At 36.7% G+C, this 22,937-nt stretch overlaps 1 protein-coding gene across 3 annotated transcripts in view; it reads right to left on the reverse strand.

Moving 5' to 3' along the window:
• tho2 (THO complex subunit 2-like protein) overlaps positions 1–22,937 on the reverse strand; it is a 109,658-nt gene that overhangs the window by 37,005 nt on the left and 49,716 nt on the right. For all 3 annotated transcript variants that reach the window (XM_053793556.2, XM_053793554.2, XM_053793553.2), the window contains exons 24-27: positions 21,498–21,583; positions 20,247–20,412; positions 19,533–19,674; positions 14,287–14,321 (exon numbers count right to left, since the gene is read on the reverse strand). In XM_053793556.2, coding sequence (XP_053649531.1) covers positions 14,287–14,321; positions 19,533–19,674; positions 20,247–20,412; positions 21,498–21,583 — 429 coding nt within the window. The remainder of the gene's footprint in view (positions 1–14,286; positions 14,322–19,532; positions 19,675–20,246; positions 20,413–21,497; positions 21,584–22,937) is intronic.

Genomic DNA, 22,937 nt, shown 5'->3' on the forward strand with positions numbered 1-22,937 from the left:
ACTGAAATGTTATCTAAAGTTTACTCACTATAGAAGGGTTATTTCTAAACTACACTATATATGTCATGAGTGTTTTCATAACTATTACTGTATTTTAAAATTTATCACAATAACTATCTCCCACCAAGTAAGGGTGACCCAAAAAAGAAAGACTTTCACCATCATTCACACTATCACTGTCTTGCCAGAGGCATGCAGATACAACAGTTCAGATGTCTTTCCCAACAACAAATATCCCAACCCCCTCCTTTAGAGTGCAGCAATGTACTTCTCATCTCCAGGACTCAAGTCCAGCTAGTTGGTTTCTCTGAATCCCCTTATGTCTGTTAAATAAAAAGTTTAAACTGTACTGTACATTGTTATTAGCTATATGTAGTACACTATTAACTTAGTACAGTACCTAAAGAACAACACTTTCTCAATTTAAACAGCTTTCGCTATTTATAAACATGAAAGTTCGCTAGATATTACTAAAACCCTGTTGTTAGAAGGTTAACACATTGGCCAATGCCTATCCAAAAAAGGAATCACATTCACCATCACTCATTTAACAGCGTGTCTTGCCAGGCATCACACTGCAAATGACTCTCTAAACCGTAACATCCCCTCCCAGCCTTCAAAATGTAGGAACAGTACTTTCCACCTCAAGAGCTCAAGTCTGGTTAACTGGTTTCCTTGCATAACTTCATACATGTTAACTTGCTCACACTCCATCTTAGTAATTTTTCCTGTGACACTGACCATTTCCTACCAAGGTAGAGTGACCTAAAGAAGGAAATGCATTTACCATCCTTCAATAACTGTCTTACCAGAAGTGCACAGCATCAAAATCCAAGTTATATGCATTATATTCTTAACCTCAGAGGCCATCTTCTGCCAAAGAAAGGTGACCCAAAGAGGAAAACACCATCATAATTCATGACACCACAAATTAGATTACCCTCCAACTGCAACATCCCCACCCATCTTTCAGAGTGCAGGCACTGCCCTTCCCACTTCAAGGTCACAAGTCCAGCTAACTGGTTCCCCTGAATTCCTTAAAAAAAATTACCTTGCTCACACTCCAACAGCACATCCATTAAAAAGCAATAAAGATGGTAATTTCTAATAAGTAAATCCCAAGAGATATACTTATGCACATTCTTAAATTTCATTTTACACTCTCAAGGAACACTGCTACAGTATTATTAATAAAAGCAGGGACTCCCTGTGCAGCATCTGATTACCTGCAATGAATTTTGCGCAGGTACATTATGTGCAATTTTCTTCTTATTCTTTTTAGTAATCTTTACAGGAAAAGGGGTTACTAGCCCATTGTTCCCGGCATTTTAGTTGACTTTTACAACACGCATGGCTTACGGAGGAAAGATTCTTATTCCACTTCCCCATGGATATAAAAGGAAAATTAATAAGACCAAGAACTATTAAGATAAAATCAAAGAAAACTCAGATGAGTGTGTATAAATAAATGTGTACATGTATGTGTAGTGTGACCTAAGTGTAAGTAGAAGTAGCAAGACATGCCTGTAATCTTGCATATTTATGAGACAGACAAAAGACATCAGCAATCCTACCATCATGTAAAACAATCACAGGCTTCGTTTTACACTCACTTGGCAGGACGGTAGTACCTCCCTGGGTGGTTGCTGTCTACCAACCTACTACCAGCAAGCGTGCGTGAGCGTGTTAGATAGGAGTGAATGGAGACGAATGGTACTTGGGACCTGACGATCTGTTGGAGTGTGAGCAGGGTAATATTTAGTGAAGGGATTCAGGGAAACCGGTTATTTTCATATAGTCGGACTTGAGTCCTGGAAATGGGAAGTACAATGCCTGCACTTTAAAGGAGGGGTTTGGGATATTGGCAGTTTGGAGGGATATGTTGTGTATCTTTATATGTTTATGCTTCTAGACTGTTGTATTCTGAGCACCTCTGCAAAAACAGTGATAATGTGCGAGTGTGGTGGAAGTGTTGAATGATGATGAAAGTATTTTCTTTTTGGGGATTTTCTTTCTTTTTTGGGTCACCCTGCCTCGGTGGGAGACGGCCGACTTGTTGAAAAAAAAAAAAAAAAAAAAAAAAAAAAAAAAAAAAAAAAACATTATGTGCAATGGTGAATTAGTTTAGGAATGGAACAATACAGTACAAGTACTGAGCTAGGTTAGGGAAATGAGGAGCTGAAGGAGTCTGGAGCCTAATACCTATTTTACTATATAAAACTACTTTCAAAAAAGATGACAGGATGAAAAATTTAAGCCACAGGCAGGTCTTCATTTGAGAATAACTGAAAATATTTCCAAACATTTCGGGTTCTGATAAAAAAAAATTCTATGTGTACTAAATATAACTGGCTACTAAGACAGTTACAAAAATTAGCAAGAACCAAAGAATAAGAGGATTACATTCATTTATACCAATCAGGTAACTGCAAAATATAACACTAATTTAAGGCAAACTGTTATAGTGAATGAGAGTTTTTCCATTCAAAAGAAAAATGTAAACAGTGATAAGGTTTTGAGTATAAATATAAACGATTTGCTTGACGGAGCAAAATGTGATAACGTATGTTCATGTTTTCAATGATGCAAAAATCCTATGCAAGATAAGCATTCATTTTTTTAAAACTGTTAACCTACAGGAAGCCCTGGATACATTTAAGCAATAAGAATACAAAATGGATGATAAAATTTAGTATGGATAAGTTTCATGTCAGAAAATAGGATAAAGCAAAAACAGACCACACAAAGACTACAAAATGTGTGATAAAAAATAAAGGCATCATACAAGGAGAGGGAGCAGGGGAGGCCCTAGGAGTCACTGCTGACAAAAGATTCTGTCAAAGTTATTGTTAATTAAATAGTGAAAAACTCCTAAGCAAAACCGAGAAAACAAAATCAGAATACTGATTGTGTTGTAAAATTTTGGGAATATCATAAAGAGAAAGGGATCTAGAGCTTTATTATTAAAAATAAATGTTACGAGGAGATCATATAAGTGAATTTGTTAGAAATGCATATGCTAACCTGGTTGACTATAAAATAGCTGTCAAATACATATTTGGATGGAGAGATGAAGATGAAGCTGTTTGCAATGTATAACAGGCCAAAATTGGAATATGGAGCTACAGTTGGTGTCTGTACCCCCCCCCCCAAAAAAAAAAAAAAAAAAAAAAAAAAAAAAAAAATGCAAATCAGGTAAAAAATCAAACACAGCTACAAAATGGAGTTAAAGAATATGAAGTTAAGATAAAAAGCTAAGAAACACTAAAGCTTCCCATGCTGAATGATAGGAAGAAAATAGAAGATACGATAATAACATATAAGGTTATAAAAGAACATGAAAGGTTTAAATAAAGAAGTTCTTAACTATGTACCTTCAACATGGATAAACTGAGGCCACAGATATAAGATAAAGAAAACAGAGCCAAAGGAGTATTCAGAATTTTTCTGTTACAGAGTGGAAGAAGAATGGTATAAAGTAAATGATGAGGTAGGAAGTACGACAGCGATTGAAAGTTTTCACAAATCATGTAACAAACATACATAACAAGTCTACTCCTGTAGCTACAAATGGGTACTGTAATTACTGGAAATACAGTACAAAATGGGAAAGCACTAAATAAGCTTATCACAACAAACGTCAGTGCAGTACGCAAAGGCTGCATTACATCCACATATTAAAAAATTTGTAGACAGGCTGGATAAGGATCTATAGAGCTAAAAAATAAAAAAAAATCACTCCAAGAGCTTAAAAATAAGAGTATTGAAGAGAGGTTGAAAGAAACAGGCTAACAGGAGGCAAAAAAGGAGATATAACAACCATATACACTAGGTATAAGATTATAAAAGAATACAAAATAATTGTTAATGATATTGTACCATCAATGGCAGAACAAGAAATGAGGTGCCGAAAAATATACTAGAAAGTTTTTCTACATAGCAGAAAAAAAGAACTGCTATAAAAGTAGCTAGCACTTGCTACAATGACTGTAATTAAAAAAATGACAGTACAGTCTCTCCTCACTTAACGACAGAGTTCTGTTCCTAAGAGTAGGTCGGTAAACGAACTGGTCGTTAAGTGAGAAGCATACTATATTGGTAGTGGGTTTGTGTCAAACATCTTTAGATATTGTTTTAATGTCACCTTTGCACCATTTATAACATTTTTAGTATATTTTTAAATGTTTATACTGTAAAGTACAATACGCATATTGTAATAAACAAAATAGAGGAAATCAGATCTAATATACATTACTTAGGTATGCATACTGGTCAGAGAGCTGGTCATAAGTCCGAGCGGTTGTTAAATGAGTACGTCAATAAGTGAGGAGAGACTGTATATGACCGAATAAATACCAAAGATGGGATACCACAAACTTTGGTCTGTCCCTGTAGCTACAAACTGGTATTTACAGTAATTATAAATATAGTATAGTATATAATTTACGAAGTGCAAAAAATACCCACAATATTGTCACTGCAGTATCAATTAAGAAAACATGCAAACACAACTGGGGTCTCAAGTAAGAGCAGCTGATAAAATCACAGAGAATAAGAAAACTGACTTGATCTAATTGCAATTTCTGAAATCAAGTTAGCAGATATGATATGAAATTCTGCCTAGAAAATACTGCATAATATAAAAGGAGAAGGAACAATGAGAGGGTGAGAGTAGCCTTAATAATCATAAATAGTTAGAAGCTGGAAGAAATGAGTCTTTTACTGTCCTGATTTTACAAGACTATGTAGCAAAAATTTTTACAGGGTTTTCTCGGAAAGAAGACCAAAATTTGAAGAGAACACACACAGTGGTAAACATCATAAAAAAAAAAATTGTTGAAGCAAACTAGACAATAATCAAATTGATGATCCTATGGTTTCCCAAGCACTAGACAGAAAAAAAGCTCCACGACTCAGCATTGTAAAACTCCTTAAGATTGTGTTAGACAATAATGAACCAGTGGGGCAGTAATATGTGAGGTATACAGAATGCAGAATACCCCTAGGAGTATGTAATAATGTGTGCCAATGTTCTGCTATCTGTTGGAAGTGAAAATAAGTGAGAAGATAGGGAATCCAAGAGACCAGTACGTATACAGTAGAGGCATTAATGAAACATTGAGACTTTTAGGTTGTAACAAGCAGATATACTGTACAGGTATGTACCTTCAATCATCCATACACACCAACAATGTCAAAAAGGAGGGAATGACAGTGGATACAATGGGGGCCCACGAAGTATAAAAAGCATTCTTGAAAACCTATGAAACTCTGATCTAAGTAACTCATTATGCTGGTTTGCACACTGAACACTCATCCTGAAAATCTACAGCATTTGCCAAGGCACAGTTAGCATTGCAATAAAAATCTAAGCATCACAGAAATTTGTCACATGACCTAGGTGTGACAGAACCCAAGCTGCGTACAGCTTGCAAGTACAACAGGCAGCCTCGCCCACAAGACTCAAATTTTCCATCCAAAGAGGAAATCTGACAATGAATCAAGACCACCGTGACCTATCCAGTCACCAATGAAGGACATGCACAGGATACATGCCTACCATTGTATGAAACAAACGAAAATGGTTGCTACCTAACAAGTCATCTATCACCTCTCAGAAAAATCAAGTCTGGCATTAGTAGAGTATATAGCAAAATCAGCTGTATTTCAAACCCCTCTTAAGAAAATGGGTGTAAGTACTCCTTAGGATGCAGTTAAGGGTTAAAATCCTCAACTTTGAAGGTAAAATTGTCTTTCTTCCTATGGGTTAGATGTAACATTTGCCCATAAGGAATGGCAAGCATCCAAGTTACCAAATAAGACAAACAGGTGAGGGTGATGAAACTGCAACTCCTCTTTGCTGTGACAAGATCATAACACATTTGGAGAAAAATCTAAACTACATTGTGTATACCTTCTCCCAAAGAAAAGCTGCACAGCAACAACCTGTAGAAAACTGAATCTGAAAAGTATAAAAGCAACATCACAGAGGTGAAAGAGTTCACAAGTGCCATAATATTCTCTGGTAAGAATGTGATTAACGACCACTGCCTCACCTCGGAGGACCAAACATTAAATAGCCCACTATAGTTCCTTACAGGTAAATAAAAATTGGGGAACAGGTATGAAAGAGTAATTGAAACTTCCAGTTTGCCCATAACCCACGGCAGTTTCACTGTGGCAACATACATGTAGAAATATAAAGACATTAACAAAAATCATATTTGCAATTCTTAAAAATCTGTCTCCATATTTTGTCTAATCTAATGAAAAAATATACATATGAGCTGGAGAAATAAAGAAAGGACAGAAACACTATTCAGTATTGCAAACATTTTGTGAATAATAATATAGAAAACTAGGAATGGAACAAAATGGGATCACTTACCTGTGTGCCTAACTTGTGTGATCATTATCTTGCAAGTCAGAAAGGAGGAGGAAACAGCTTGCTATAGCTTGCTAGTTAACACCTGGCCCATGTATTTCATAAGGCACACCAGCTGCCCTCTTAATGAGATATGTTTTGCTGCCTCTCACACAATCCCTTCTTTAGGCACTTGTTATGTCTTTTCATGTCTTGTTCGAATTTGTCTTTTCATTATCTTATTCTACTGATTTATTCCACTTACTGGTACAGTAATACTTATGTTCTTATAGCAAATCAAATGATACAGACACACGAGTTTTATATTATATATATTAAAGCACGTTATTAAATATGTAACTGATAATTCTGATTTATTTTTCATTTTGTAAATGGCTTTCAATAAATTTGTCAACATCACTCACTTTATATAGCAACCTTCAAGGTATTTTTTTCCAAACTTTTCAGATCTTTATTATATATTTTCATTTAAAATATTTCACAGCACCGCATCTTACATACACGCACTGAAGCTCTTACTACGATGCAGTTTCTAATCCTCATGAGATGACCAGAAGAATTCTTTGTAACAGTCTAGAAAATACATCTTGAAGGGGATACCACAGTATTGTACTGAACAACTGCTTGAACTGTCCTTTTCTTGTTTGTCTTATAACATAATATTGATACAGGGCACAAAATAATAAGAAATTTATGTTGCTAACTTGTTCCTCGAAAACATTTACTGTATTGTACTTGGAGTGATTTATGATTTAATTATCTAATGCTGAAAGGGTGAAAACCCCAGAACCACTAACAGGTATTAATGTACTAATATCATACAGAACCAATTATTTTGTCCCCTTTAACATTACATAATCATAAGCAAGCTATAACCTACTCTTTATAGCAAGAATTTCACGAATTGCTGGATACTGTATTACCCTTCAGGCACTAGTGGCAATCTTTGTAGTAAATTATACAAACAACTGCATTAGTCTATAACTACAGCCACATAGTAAAATAAATTAATAAGCCATCTTCAACAACGTCTAAGTGATTAAGCATCAAAGTGTTGTTCTCTAATACGTATGATTGTTTCTCTATGCCTTTACATATATATTCACATACAAGTAACCACATGTATATCTTCCACAAGCTGCATTTTCTAGAAACTCTTCAGCGAATCAATGAATATGTTGTATGTCAAACTTTGAATTTTTTTCTTTGCCATTAATTACATAAACATGTATAAGAACTGCAGTAGCATTACTTATTAACTAAAGCTCCTCCATACTCTGATTTTGAAAGCAGTACATTTAAATTCACTGATCACATGTTTTGGGGTAGCAAGTTTGCCTTCTTATACCAATTTAAGTACTAGTGACTGCTGGTATTAAAACATTTCAATGTGGCTTCAGTACTGATACTTTTCAGTTCCATTCCATGTTCCTTTTGCTTTAGCACTTTCAGATATTGAAACAGTATAGCAAAAACTTTTCTTTCTGTATTTTGAACACGTACATCTTCACTGGGAGTAAGTCTTTGTATTGTGTCATCAAAACTGTCAAAAACACCCTGCCAATTTCTTCCATGGGTTTGAAAGCACAATTCAATCAAGTTAAAGTTCTCAACTTGACAAAACTTAGGTATTTCTGCAAACACTAGTGAATGTGCAGTTCAACATTGTGTATAGTCAGCAATCATGAATGACAAATTCATCAGGTGATCATACAGAAACTATGACTAGGCTTCATGTATTAATCATGCTAATATCAAAGAGTGACAAGCATCATCCATCCATCTTGGTGTATGAACACCTAAGACTTTCAAACTATAATACCAAATATCCATTCTCCCTTTGCATCTGCTACTGAATATTTCTCCTTAAATTCATCATGAAAATGAAACGAAGTTTTCTTTTACTACCTTGCCAAATATATAATAATGAAGGAGAAATATCCAAAATTATGACATCAACCATGAAGATGCACGAGACCTACCACATATCTAAACATACAACAGATGTTATTACTGTACTATGGTACAATAATACAATCAAACAACTCTCTCTCATTATTCTCATCACACTTTGTACCTAATTACTTTGTACTATAATCTTATTTCTTACTATAAACAATCCCTGCAGTTATGACTACTTTTAATCTAAGCCAAAACTTTATAGAGCTAGAGAAAACTTGAGAAATATGTATGCCTTTTAATGGATGTACTTTATAATTAAAAAAATAATAATTTCAGATAATTCAGATTAAAACTTAAAATGTACTTCTAACATAGTAAAGAGAATAAATGCCTTAAAAATAAAATGCCAATACTGTATTGCACATTAGCCGAGTTACCAGGAGGGTGAAGAAGATAAACTTTGTTATCTTCCAAACTTGAAATTGTCATTTATAATATACATAGACTGAAGTTGCATTTCATCTCCAAAAGCTTTCTTGCAATCAATACAATCTATAGATTCATCATGCTCTTTTATACTGCTCACTGAAAAAGCCACAGATGTTGGGAAAAGTTATTCATGCATCATACAAAATGGGCAAGAAGTTGGCAGAAACTTTTCAGATTAAGAATGACTCCATCAGTGCTAGACTAAACTAATAGAGCAAATTGTATTTGATTTTATTATCGGTGAAGTATTAGTGAAATCTATCATAATTTTCCCTAATAGCTAAATCTAGTACTATTGAAAGATCTATAATTATTGGCCTGAAAAAGCTTTTACCAACTTCTTTACCACTTTCCGAATTTGTATTGTGAATCAGACCATTCCTACACCACGAGAGATCAACATGCAAGTCTGAACATTTCCTCATTTTCTTTTGGTACCTCAATGTTAAGATGTATTGTGACTTTTTCAAAATTTGCTTATTGATGGTTAAATATGGTTTTATATGTATGAGGAGGAGTATGGAAGACGTGAATGTTTTCAGATACTTGGGAGTTGATGTGTCGGCGGATGGATTTATGAAGGATGAGCATAATCATAGAACTGATGAGGGAAAAAAGTTGAGTGGTGCATTGAGGTATATGTGGAGACAGAAAACGTTATCTATGGAGGCAAAGAAGGGAATGTATGAAAGTATAGTAGTACCAACACTCTTATATGGGTGTGAAGCTTGGGTTGTGAATGCAGCAGCAAGGAAGCAGTTGGAGGCAGTGGAGATGTCCTGTCTAAGGGCAATGTGTGGTGTAAATATTATGCAGAAAATTCAGAGTGTGGAAATTAGGAGAAGGTGTGGAGTTAATAAAAGTATTAGTCAGAGGGCTGAAGAGAGGTTGTTGAGGTGGTTTGGTCATTTAGAGAGAAAGGATCAAAGTAGAATGACATGGAGAGCGTATAAATCTGTAGGGGAAGGAAGGCAGGGTAGCGGTCGTCCTCGAAAAGGTTGGAAAGAAGGGGTAAGTGAGGTTTTGTGGGCGAGGGGATTGGACTTCCAGCAGGCGTGCATGAGCGTGTTAGATAGGAGTGAATGGAGACGAATGATACTTGGGACCTGACGATCTGTTGGAGTGTGAGCAGGGTAATATTTAGTGAAGGGATTCAGGGAAACCGGTTATTTTCATATAGTCGGACTTGAGTTCTGGAAATGGGAAGTACAATGCCTGCACTTTAAAGGAGTGGTTTGGGATATTGGCAGTTTGGAGGGATATGTTGTGTATCTTTATACGTATATGCTTCTAAACTGTTGTATTCTGGGCACCTCTGCAAAAGCAGTGATAATGTGTGAGTGTGGTGAAAGTGTTGAATGATGATGAAAGTATTTTCTTTTTGGGGATTTTCTTTCTTTTTTGGGTCACCCTGCCTCGGTGGGAGACGACCGACTTGTTGAAAAAAAAAAAAAAAAAAAAAATCTCCTATATAATATTCACACTACACATTAATCTCAAACACATCATCTCCAATACGTCAAGCAACTTCCAAACTCAAACAATAAAGACCACAACTCGCATCCATACAAAAGTGTTTGTATATTCTTTTTTGACTCAACTGATACATTTCTTTCTTTCCACAGATGCTTCAACACTCCATCTTTTCTTTCCATGTCTATTCTACAATTTACTTGAACTTTCATACATCCATCTTCTGGCACTTCCATTCTGAAATACCAAATACATTCACTGTCTCCCTCCAATCATACATACAATCTTATATTACCTATTTTTTTTTTTTTTTTTTTTTTTGCTTTCATCACTTCTCTTTCTTTCTATTTTTACTTTCAACTTTTTCTTGTTTCACACCTTCACAAATGTCTATATAAACTTGGAAACTTCTCTTCAGAATCTCCCCAAAGTGATGTCACCAGCAAAGAGGAACTCTGACAACACCCAGTCTATATTGGAAACTTTTTTTTATTATCACATCAGCTGTTTCCCACCAAGGCAGGGTGACCAGGAAAAGAAGAAACACTCATCATCACTCACTCCATCACTGTCTTGCCAAGAGGCATGCTGACAATATTGGATACTTTCTTCTTTCAATCCCAAACACCTCCCAAAACTCTAACATTCACTTTTTCTCAACCCCCATCTATACATGCATTAAATCCTGGTGATAATGTACATCCCTGTCTTAGGCCTACCTTGAATGAAAAATAAAGACTGGAATAGTAAAGCACTGCAACAGGTCTATTGGCCCATGCCATATAGCTACGGCTTACACCAAGCCACACACGACCTCTGCAACGACATATAGGTGAACACACTTCAGTGACAGTACTAGGGAGTTTGTTCCACTCATTCACAACTCAAATGCCAAACCAGTGTTTCCCAATATCCTTCCTAAATCTAAATTTATTTAACTTGAATCCATTGCTGAGCATCTTGTCTTGGTTAGAAATCTCAACAAGCTATTTATATCCTCTTTATTGAATCCAGTTTTCCATTTGTACATTTCCTTTGTACACCACATTTACACCCTCCCTCTAACTCTCCCTGGGATGATCCTAACTCATCCTTCTTTTCACCTTGGATTTAAACATACTTTTGATCATCCTATTCTGCTCCATCCTCTCTAAATGCCCAAACCTCCTCAACCTCTTCTCCGGCCTTTGAATTTCTGCACAATATTCACTTCGCACATTGCTATCAAACATGCCATTCCACCGCAAAGAGGTGGGGTCAGGAGCTATGACTCGACCCCTGCAACCACAAATAGGCGAGTACTGTGTCCAACCTCCTCCTCCTATGAAAACAAATTTAGTACATTGTGTAGTGTGCTGCAGTTAATGTAGCACAGTGAATCCTCAATTAAATGGACTTTATATGTCCATGGTTACAAAACTATCCTTTTTTGTTACGATCACAGCAAAATAATCTCATCTCTATCCACCACAATCACCATTATTGGCCACCCAATCCTCCTATTAGTTCTTTAAAAAAAAAGAGTTCACTGTAATTTGTGTTATTGCCAACACACTTGTATATACTGCACCCCCCGAGTGTGACTACCACCGAAAAATGGCATCGTGATGAAACTGAGTAAAGTGAAATTGAAGGTCAGGGTAGCAGCAGTGGGTGAGACAGTCATACTTAGATTATCCTACAGAGGAATCCTCTATCTGATTTATATCCAACACCAACATTATCACATCAATTATCAGAAGAGCCTCATCAATTATCAGTAATCATCAATTACAAATGATGATTATCTGCTGATAATTGATGAGATCATCAATTATTATTAGATCATCATCAATTATAAGCAGATCATCATAATTAAAGTGTTGAACAGTATTTCAATAACAAGTACAGTGGACCCCCGGTTAACGAACTTTTTTCATTTCAGTAGTATGTTCAGGTGCCAGTACTGACCGAATTTTTTCCCATAAGGAATATTGTGAAGTAGATTAGTCCATTTCAGACCCCCAAACATACACGTACAAACGCACTTACATAAATACACTTACATAATTGGTCGCATATGGAGGTGATCGTTAAGCGGGGGTCCACTGTACTCTACTAATTTAGCTGAGTGTTTCTAGTGACAACATATCAATAATTTATGGATTCACTGAGGTCTCTAGGAATGCATCCCCCTGTGAATATAAAGGAAATACTATATTAGCAATATCTGCTGGATTAGCAGATACTGCTAAGTTGCCACATATCTATAGTGCTTATACCTTTGGTATACCTTTGATGAGTTTTGAGTGTCTTTCTACTCATGAAGCCCGGCCATGGACTAGGCTCTTCGCATAGATCTTCGAAGCCAATTACAGTATTGTGAGAGTTTCTGATGATGATATGCAAATTCAGCTTAACAATATTTATGTTAGGGCATAATTCAACCTACTCTAATGATTAACGGAAACTAGCACAGCTGTTTAACATCAATGTAAAAGAAAATAGAAAGAATGCAAATGAAAAAAAATAGAAAAAAATAATGCAACTGAAAACAATATTAAGTAACATTATAAAAATTAATTTAATTAGCAACTGTATCAATTCAGACTTGAGGAAAACTTTATTAAGGCATAGTTAATTATCTGAAATTAACAACCATAAGGTGTACAATAAAGTTTCAACAAAATAAAGAAATAAATCAAATAACTCTCATATACATGTATATAGCTTGCTTATATAAAAATTAAATTCTGAATACTACTTATTAAATGTTTAATAAAGAATTTTTTAGAGTATACATACACTGATTTTCCTATAACATTAAAAAGCATACATTCAACTCACAGTACATACTGATATCTAAACCTAATTCTTTACAGCACATGTTCACTCACATACACAATTACACACACATCTAAATTGCTATTAAACTTTTCATTGGTGGTAGAAAACTGGAATGGGATCCAGGAGGAGGTAGTTGGTGCTACAACCACTGGGGACATTAAAAAATTATAGGGCAAATTAACCAATGAAGACAACAAAATCATAACTAGAAATTGCAAATCACAAAGCAGGTTCTCTCTCTCTCTCTCTCTCTCTCTCTCATACACAATTTGTGCTGCTGCTGCTGCTTGTATCTTCCTTTCAGCCGACCATTGAGTAGGCTTGCACTGAATGACGGTGAGAGCAGAACACTTCATTAGGTCCTGATAACTTGTTAACTTTAATTTTCCAAAAACATTTCATGTTCACGACAATTTTGGCACACTGGAGAAGAAGTCATCCATGTTTTGAAATTTATTATATAGGTGATAGTGTGAAATGTCAAGTACAATCAGTCGAATTTTCATTAATCCATAAAGTCATGGTGTATTTAGTATTACAGTAATAGGTGGGTTTGGCTTAAAAGATATTGCACCAGACATGCCAAGAATTTCACTTGTAGTTCTTGCTCCTTTTCAAGTCACCTTCACTGCTGAAAGAGCTGGTAATCGAGAGTTGGAGGACGGAGGCACTGTTGGAACATTTAATAAACATTTGGCCGGATGAGGATTCAAGTGTACACTTATGATGTTTATAAGCTTTAAAGTGATTGTTTGGAAAACCGATATAATTGCATTCACAAATAATAAGGCAGATAATTCCAAATAAAGTTCACTGTCCTTTGTAGTTCTTCATTGAAGACAAGTGTTTGTATTACATTATTATGTGATGCTGACAAAAGCTGATATGAGCACAAGTCCATTTGTCAGATTTGGCAGTGGAATGAATCATAGTGCAGCGACCAACATCACACCGAATGGGCAGGTCAGGATGGCGTGAAATGACACGGCATTCTCACCAAGATGGTGGGGGAACGGGAAGCACACCTGATAAGAGTGGTGTTAGAGGCAGCAGTAGTGACAGCGGCAGAAGCAGCAGGAGTGGTGTAGCAGCAACATAAAGTTGGTGGGGCTCCTGACAGGAGCAGCCCATCTTGATGAAACACTTTCCCCCTTAACACTAACACTGTAAATACTGTACTATTATGGGTCACGCACAACCCTCATACTGACCTTGGAGCTATGTTCAGTCTTGCGTCGCTTTGACCCTGTGAATAAAAATGAAACCGTTAAAAAATTAACCTGTATAAACTTAATTGAATTAGTTGTCACATGATAAATAAGGTAGTAGGTAGTAGGTTGGTAGACAGCAACCACCCAGGGAAGTACTACCGTCCTGCCAGATGACTGTGAAACAAAAACCTGTAACTGTTTTGCATGATGGTAGGATTGCTGGTTTCTTTTTCTGTCTCATAAACACGCTAGATAACAGGGATATCTTGCTACTCCTACTTACACTTTGGTCACACTTCACAGACACACACATGCATATATATATATATACATACATCTAGGTTTTTCTCCTTTTTCTAAATAGCTCTTGTTCTTTTTTATTTCTTCTATTGTCCATGGGGAAGTGGAAAAGAATCTTTCCTCCGTAAGCCATGCGTGTCGTATGAGGCGACTAAAATGCCGGGAGCAATGGGCTAGTAACCCCTTCTCCTGTATACATTTACTAAAAAAGAGAAGAAGAAAAACTTTATAAAACTGGGATGCTTAAATGTGCGTGGATGTAGTGCGGATGACAAGAAACAGATGATTGCTGATTTTATGAATGAAAAGAAGTTGGATGTCCTGGCTCTAAGCGAAACAAAGCTGAAGGGGGTAGGAGAGTTTCAGTGGGGGGAAATAAATGGGATTAAATCTGGAGTATCTGAGAGAGTTAGAGCAAAGGAAGGGGTAGCAGTAATGTTAAATGATCAGTTATGGAAGGAGAAAAGAGAATATGAATGTGTAAATTCAAGAATTATGTGGATTAAAGTAAAGGTTGGATGCGAGAAGTGGGTCATAATAAGCGTGTATGCACCTGGAGAAGAGAGGAATGCAGAGGAGAGAGAGAGATTTTGGGAGATGTTAAGTGAATGTATAGGAGCCTTTGAACCAAGTGAGAGAGTAATTGTGGTAGGGGACCTGAATGCTAAAGTAGGAGAAACTTTTAGAGAGGGTGTGGTAGGTAAGTTTGGAGTGCCAGGTGTAAATGATAATGGGAGCCCTTTGATTGAACTTTGTATAGAAAGGGGTTTAGTTATAGGTAATACATATTTTAAGAAAAAGAGGATAAATAAGTATACAAGATATGATGTAGGGCGAAATGACAGTAGTTTGTTGGATTATGTATTGGTAGATAAAAGACTGTTGAGTAGACTTCAGGATGTACATGTTTATAGAGGGGCCACAGATATATCAGATCACTTTCTAGTTGTAGCTACACTGAGAGTAAAAGGTAGATGGGATACAAGGAGAATAGAAGCATCAGGGAAGAGAGAGGTGAAGGTTTATAAACTAAAAGAGGAGGCAGTTAGGGTAAGATATAAACAGCTATTGGAGGATAGATGGGCTAATGAGAGCATAGGCAATGGGGTCGAAGAGGTATGGGATAGGATTAAAAATGTAGTGTTAGAGTGTTCAGCAGAAGTTTGTGGTTACAGGAAAGTGGGTGCAGGAGGGAAGAGGAGCGATTGGTGGAATGATGATGTAAAGAGAGTAGTAAGGGAGAAAAAGTTAGCATATGAGAAGTTTTTACAAAGTAGAAGTGATGCAAGGAGGGAAGAGTATATGGAGAAAAAGAGAGAGGTTAAGAGAGTGGTGAAGCAATGTAAAAAGAGAGCAAATGAGAGAGTGGGTGAGATGTTATCAACAAATTTTGTTGAAAATAAGAAAAAGTTTTGGAGTGAGATTAACAAGTTAAGAAAGCCTAGAGAACAAATGGATTTGTCAGTTAAAAATAGGAGAGGAGAGTTATTAAATGGAGAGTTAGAGGTATTGGGAAGATGGAGGGAATATTTTGAGGAATTGTTAAATGTTGATGAAGATAGGGAAGCTGTGATTTCGTGTATAGGGCAAGGAGGAATAACATCTTGTAGGAGTGAGGAAGAGCCAGTTGTGAGTGTGGGGGAAGTTCGTGAGGCAGTAGGTAAAATGAAAGGGGGTAAGGCAGCCGGGATTGATGGGATAAAGATAGAAATGTTAAAAGCAGGTGGGGATTTAGTTTTGGAGTGGTTGGTGCAATTATTTAATAAATGTATGGAAGAGGGTAAGGTACCTAGGGATTGGCAGAGAGCATGCATAGTTCCTTTGTATAAAGGCAAAGGGGATAAAAGAGAGTGCAAAAATTATAGGGGGATAAGTCTGTTGAGTGTACCTGGTAAAGTGTATGGTAGAGTTATAATTGAAAGAATTAAGAGTAAGACGGAGAATAGGATAGCAGATGAACAAGGAGGCTTTAGGAAAGGTAGGGGGTGTGTGGACCAGGTGTTTACAGTGAAACATATAAGTGAACAGTATTTAGATAAGGCTAAAGAGGTCTTTGTGGCATTTATGGATTTGGAAAAGGCGTATGACAGGGTGGATAGGGGGGCAATGTGGCAGATGTTGCAAGTGTATGGTGTAGGAGGTAGGTTACTGAAAGCAGTGAAGAGTTTTTACGAGGATAGTGAGGCTCAAGTTAGAGTATGTAGGAAAGAGGGAAATTTTTTCCCAGTAAACGTAGGCCTTAGACAAGGATGTGTGATGTCACCGTGGTTGTTTAATATATTTATAGATGGGGTTGTAAGAGAAGTAAATGCGAGGGTCTTGGCAAGAGGCGTGGAGTTAAAAGATAAAGAATCACACACAAAGTGGGAGTTGTCACAGCTGCTCTTTGCTGATGACACTGTGCTCTTGGGAGATTCTGAAGAGAAGTTGCAGAGATTGGTGGATGAATTTGGTAGGGTGTGCAGGAGAAGAAAATTAAAGGTGAATACAGGAAAGAGTAAGGTTATGAGGATAACAAAAAGATTAGGTGATGAAAGATTGAATATCAGATTGGAGGGAGAGAGTATGGAGGAGGTGAACGTATTCAGATATTTGGGAGTGGACGTGTCAGCGGATGGGTCTATGAAAGATGAGGTGAATCATAGAATTGATGAGGGAAAAAGAGTGAGTGGTGCACTTAGGAGTCTGTGGATACAAAGAACTTTGTCCTTGGAGGCAAAGAGGGGAATGTATGAGAGTATAGTTTTACCAACGCTCTTATATGGGTGTGAAGCGTGGGTGATGAATGTTGCAGTGAGGAGAAGGCTGGAGGCAGTGGAGATGTCATGTCTGAGAGCAATGTGTGGTGTGAATATAATGCAGAGAATTCGTAGTTTGGAAGTTAGGAGGAGGTGCGGGATTACCAAAACTGTTGTCCAGAGGGCTGAGGAAGGGTTGTTGAGGTGGTTCGGACATGTAGAGAGAATGGAGCGAAACAGAATGACTTCAAGAGTGTATCAGTCTGTAGTGGAAGGAAGGCGGGGTAGGGGTCGGCCTAGGAAAGGTTGGAGGGAGGGGGTAAAGGAGGTTTTGTGTGCGAGGGGCTTGGACTTCCAGCAGGCATGCATGAGCGTGTTTGATAGGAGTGAATGGAGACAAATGGTTTTTAATACTTGACGTGCTGTTGGAGTGTGAGCAAAGTAACATTTATGAAGGGATTCAGGGAAACCGGCAGGCCGGACTTGAGTCCTGGAGATGGGAAGTACAGTGCCTGCACTCTGAAGGAGGGGTGTTAATGTTGCAGTTTAAAAACTGTAGTGTAAAGCACCCTTCTGGCAAGACAGTGATGGAGTGAATGATGGTGAAAGTTTTTCTTTTTCGGGCCACCCTGCCTTGGTGGGAATCGGCCAGTGTGATAATAAAAAAAAAATAATATGATAAATAAGGAAGGAGTCCTATCCTTCTGCTACTTTACAAAAATGTTCAACTCTGACAAAGCTGAAGAGAGTTAAAATGTAGCCAAAGCCTCCACAGTTAGCAAAGTCAGCAAAGTTAAGAGGGTCCATCACATGTTTAACTGTAGTTAATACAAAACACATTTGAAACTAAAGCCATTCTACCCTCTGTACAATATATATCCAACACTGCAGCATCATTATGCTCTACTGTACAACCAGTTCTTAAAAGAAGTCGCAACTGCTTAACATCCAATGATTTAATTAAAGCTTCTAATAACAAAAATAAATAAATGTTCGACTGTTTTAGCCTTATTTTATTTCACATTATCCTATATTTTTTAATTTCTTAGTGGTAAGAAAACAGATCCAAGGCTTGTAGCCTGTGTGACAAGAGGATGATGCAAAGGTAAGCAAAGAAAATCCAACAATATACAGTAGGGCCACAACTTAAGATGCTAATGTGTTCCAGAAAAATTATTTTAAGCTGACTGGTATAGGAAATAATGCATAACAATTAATGTGTTTCCAAGCCATAATATTCCAAATCTAATTTCACTAAATTTTTACCAATGACTTTTTGTCCAGTAAATTACATTTAGTATTGCTTCTTTTTACTTGCTAATAGAGGGTGAGAGAGGGTTTGTGTGAAAGTGGGTGGGAGTGAGAGTGGGTGGGTGTTAGGGGATGGAGGTTAGGAGTGGGTTTGAGGGATGGGTTTGAGAGGTGGTATGGGTGTGAGGGTAGGTGATGTGAGTGTGAGAGTGGGTACGAGAGTAGGTGTGCTGTGTTAAGGGAGTGTTGTCAATGTGTGGTGCTGTATCTCAGTGCAAGTGTTTACTGAATACATCTACAAAACAACTAGCAGTACAGAACCAGGGCACCTTCTTCCTGGCACTCAGCCAACCCACCCATCTTCCTGCCTCACCAAACTCCACTAGTCTTCCACCACACACCAACCATAATGACACAATGTTAATAGTGAATCTTAGGTTCTTATATAGTCTTTTATCAAATAAATACAAGTACTCAATTTTTCTTTTAACACACTAGCTGTCTCCCACAAAGGCAGGATGACCCAAAAAAAGAAACACTTTCACCATCATTCACACTATCGCTGTCTTGCCATGCATAAAATAAGCATAAACAGTCTGGTAAAAAATGAACTGAGAAAAAATATATATTTCATCCTTAAGGAAATAACATAGTTGTCCTGATGTCAGAAAAGCAAATCAATGTTTGTAGGAAATTAACTGGCTCCAAAATGCCAATGTCACAAGTGAATAACAAAAATGGGCCAGTAGGCCTGCTGCAGTGCTCCTTCCTTCTTTTCCTTCTTATGTTCTTAATAACCTTATAAGTCGGGGTCTAATGTACACATAAATTAACCCTGCCTAGGTGGGAGATGGCTGGTTTGTTGAAAAAAAAAAAATTATGCATTATGACATTTATAAAGTGAACTTATTGCTGCTGACCTATATGCCACAAAAATACCATTTACAGATATCTTACCTCTTGGAGAAGCCTCAGGTGGTTCCATCTTGGTTGAGGTTGATGATGTGTTGGATGTGACGCTGCTCTCCCGTTCCCGCTCTGTTGTGCCTCCTGAAGGTCGCTCATCTCGTTCAGATTCCCCATAGTCCTCATCCTCGTACTGCATAAATATACAATAAATTACTAAACACAAATCCAAAAACCTAACAATGAGGTGTTAAGTTTTATTGAGCCCAAGCTAGTCTACTCAAAATAATTAAAAAATTCCATTATCACATTTGAACCACACAAATGCATATTTTCTAAGATTTAATTATTGAGCAGTTCATTTTTCCATGGTTTCGTTTTCTTTTCTTTTTTTACAACTTGGAGAATATTAAGACCAGACCATGTCATTAATGGTTTTCCATAACAGGCTGCAAAAAACAACAAGCTTGACAGAGGTAGCACAGGAACTAAGTCAACAGCGTCACACATACAATATTTAATCAAGAGAAAAAACAAATAAATGGTTAGTGCTGATTGCAAAAGATTCTTTACGTTTCCTCTAAATCATCCATATATAAAACTGGTGCTGTGTTAATGGAAGTCACTAAATTATATAGCAGTGGATGACCTAATAAGAAAATATATCACTGCATGACCTAGTAACATATATATTACTACATACATATTACTACACGACCTGCTAAGATAACTACAGAACTTGTAAAGTTAAAATGTATTACTTACCTTTGACCTCTTAGGCTCCTTGGACCTTCTCTTTGATTTCTCTTCTCTGTCCTCCTTCTTATCTCTATCCCTGTCTTTCTCCTTTTTCTCTTTATCCTCCTTTTTAATTTCATTATCATCAATAGGTTTCTTTTCCAAATTCTCTTTTTTATCTTTGGAAGATTTACTGCCAAAAAAGAAAATTTTGCAGTTAGCAACTGCATATAATATTGAAACTGGGGATTACAATAACAGTTGAAGGTAAAGCACAGTGACAGAAAATAAACATTTACCATTTCAATTTAAATAAGGAAGAAAATCTAGTGGAGTAATGTAGAAGTGCTCCAGATCATGGAGGAAATTACTGATGTGAGGTGAGAAAACAAACCAGGAAAGACCAAAAGAATTAAGGTCCCACTGCAAAACTAAGAGAACATGCTGTGTGAAGAATCTGACCCAGATTTGCAGCAAGGCAAAAACTGCATATTTGGAGAACGTACAGAAAACCTTTACTGGACATATGAGTATTGTGTGGTATATATATATATATATAGTCGGACTTGAGTCCTGGAAATGGGAAGTACAATGCCTGCACTTTAAAGGAGGGGTTTGGGATATTGGCAGTTTGGAGGGATATGTTGTGTATCTTTATATGTGTATGCTTCTAGACTGTTGTATTCTGAGCACCTCTGCAAAAACAGTGATAATGTGTGAGTGTGGTGAAAGTGTTGAATGATGATGAAAGTATTTTCTTTTTGGGGATTTTCTTTCTTTTTTGGGTCACCCTGCCTCGGTGGGAGACGGCCGACTTGTTGAAAAAAAAAAAAAAAAAAAAAATATATAAACATGGTTTAATCTACAGCTGAGTGATAGGAACATTAGTAAGCTGCAAGTTCAAAGCAGTTATTGTTTTTGAGTATGACACTGATTACTGAGGATCATGCAATGAAGCACATATAAAATGATAATCCAACTGTGAGTAGCATTAATATTTCCAAAGTATTGTAACATACAAGAATTTGGGAGCCATGCAAAACTGTTAACAAATGTCACTAGGCTTTAGGACACCACGATCCTTAGGTCTTATGGTTAATTACTAGAGCATGCAAAATTAAAACAGTTTATAGGAATTTATCATAAAGATCCTTAATTAATAAATTATGTAAAGGAGATAAAAATTATTTGTAGAATAATAAAAACATACACTGGGAGCGGTAAGGACCATCCTGAGGCAATAATGTAAGATAGATAACATTAAATACGATGACTTACCTGGTTATTTCTGCCTTCTTGATATCCTTATCCTCTTTCTCATCCTTAGCATCCACATCTCCATTAGTAGAGTCAGATACTATCATCTGCCATTACAAACATTAAAAATTTTTTACTTTTAACTATCCATGAATACTGTATATATAGATGTTTTAGGAATATTAATGAGAGGGATAAACATTCAAAGATAAAATATAATTGTACTTAATGATCAAAAGTATGGAGTAACAACCTACTAGTAACCATTTATACGAGTATGAAGGAGAGGAAAAAGATCGAGTTCAAACTATTTGCAAACCAATTGAAATAATAGCAAATAAAAACCAATTAAAAGTAGTCATTTACATTTAGGAAACAAGACATTCCAACATTATATTTCCTATACGTATAACTATAACCATTACTTCTTAGAAATTTGAATATTACTGTATGTTCAAAAATTAAGAGATACATTCAAATATTTTAATTCACATAAACATTAAAAGGTGCACAAGTATGGTAGGTCTAGCCTAAAAAAAAATATTGTGTTTTCTTTTCTGTTACCTGTACCTGTTACCTGTACCAACACTCATTTTAGTTACTAGCAGTATTAATTATGTACTTTCATGGAGACAGCAAAAGCAATGTTGGTAAGTAGGAACCTGGTATGTGACTGATGTAACCTTTGCATATTTACTATTTTGCTCTTGTTAGTTACAGCTATGACTATTAGAGAAATTACTAACTAGGGGTAGGGGTCATCCTCAAAAAGGTTGGAGGGAGGGACTTGGACTTCCAGCAAGCATGCATGAGCGTGTTAGACAGGAGTGAATGGAGACGAATGGTTTTTGGGACCTGATGAGCTGTTGGAGTGTGAGCAGTGTAATATTTTGTGAAGGGATTCAGGGAAACTGGTTAGCTGGACTTGAGTCCTGGAAATTGGAAGTACAATGCCTGCACTTTAAGGGAGGGGTTTGGGATATTGGCAATTTGGAGCGATTTTTAAACTGTCGTATCTGAGCGCCTCTGCAAAGACAGTGATTATGTATGAGTGATGGTGAAAGTGTTGAATGATGATGAAAGTATTTTTCTTTCTTTTTGGGTCACCCTGCCTTGGTGGGAAACTGCCGATGTATTAAAAAAAAAAAATCCATCCCTCTAGTGGTGTGTCTACCTAGTCTTCACTGTCATTTGTTGGACAAATCTACTAGACTGTCAGAAGTAGCAAGTTTCATATTCATAATCTCTCTACAGTCAGAGAATATCTTGGTAAGCCAAGTATTTTGGTGTTTATCCACATGCTTGTTTCTTCTCAAACTGATTGACTGTGGGTTTGTCTAACCTACTTACTAAAAAGCCTTGTTTATACTGAATTGTGTAGTAAGATGTATTTTGGCTCCCAACTGGGATTCCCACTAGTATAAGCTGTCTGGCATTGTAATAATCATATAAATAATGTCA

This window comes from Cherax quadricarinatus, chromosome 71 (genome assembly GCF_038502225.1).
Source record: "Cherax quadricarinatus isolate ZL_2023a chromosome 71, ASM3850222v1, whole genome shotgun sequence".
In the NCBI taxonomy this organism is placed as follows: Eukaryota; Metazoa; Arthropoda; class Malacostraca; order Decapoda; family Parastacidae; genus Cherax; species Cherax quadricarinatus.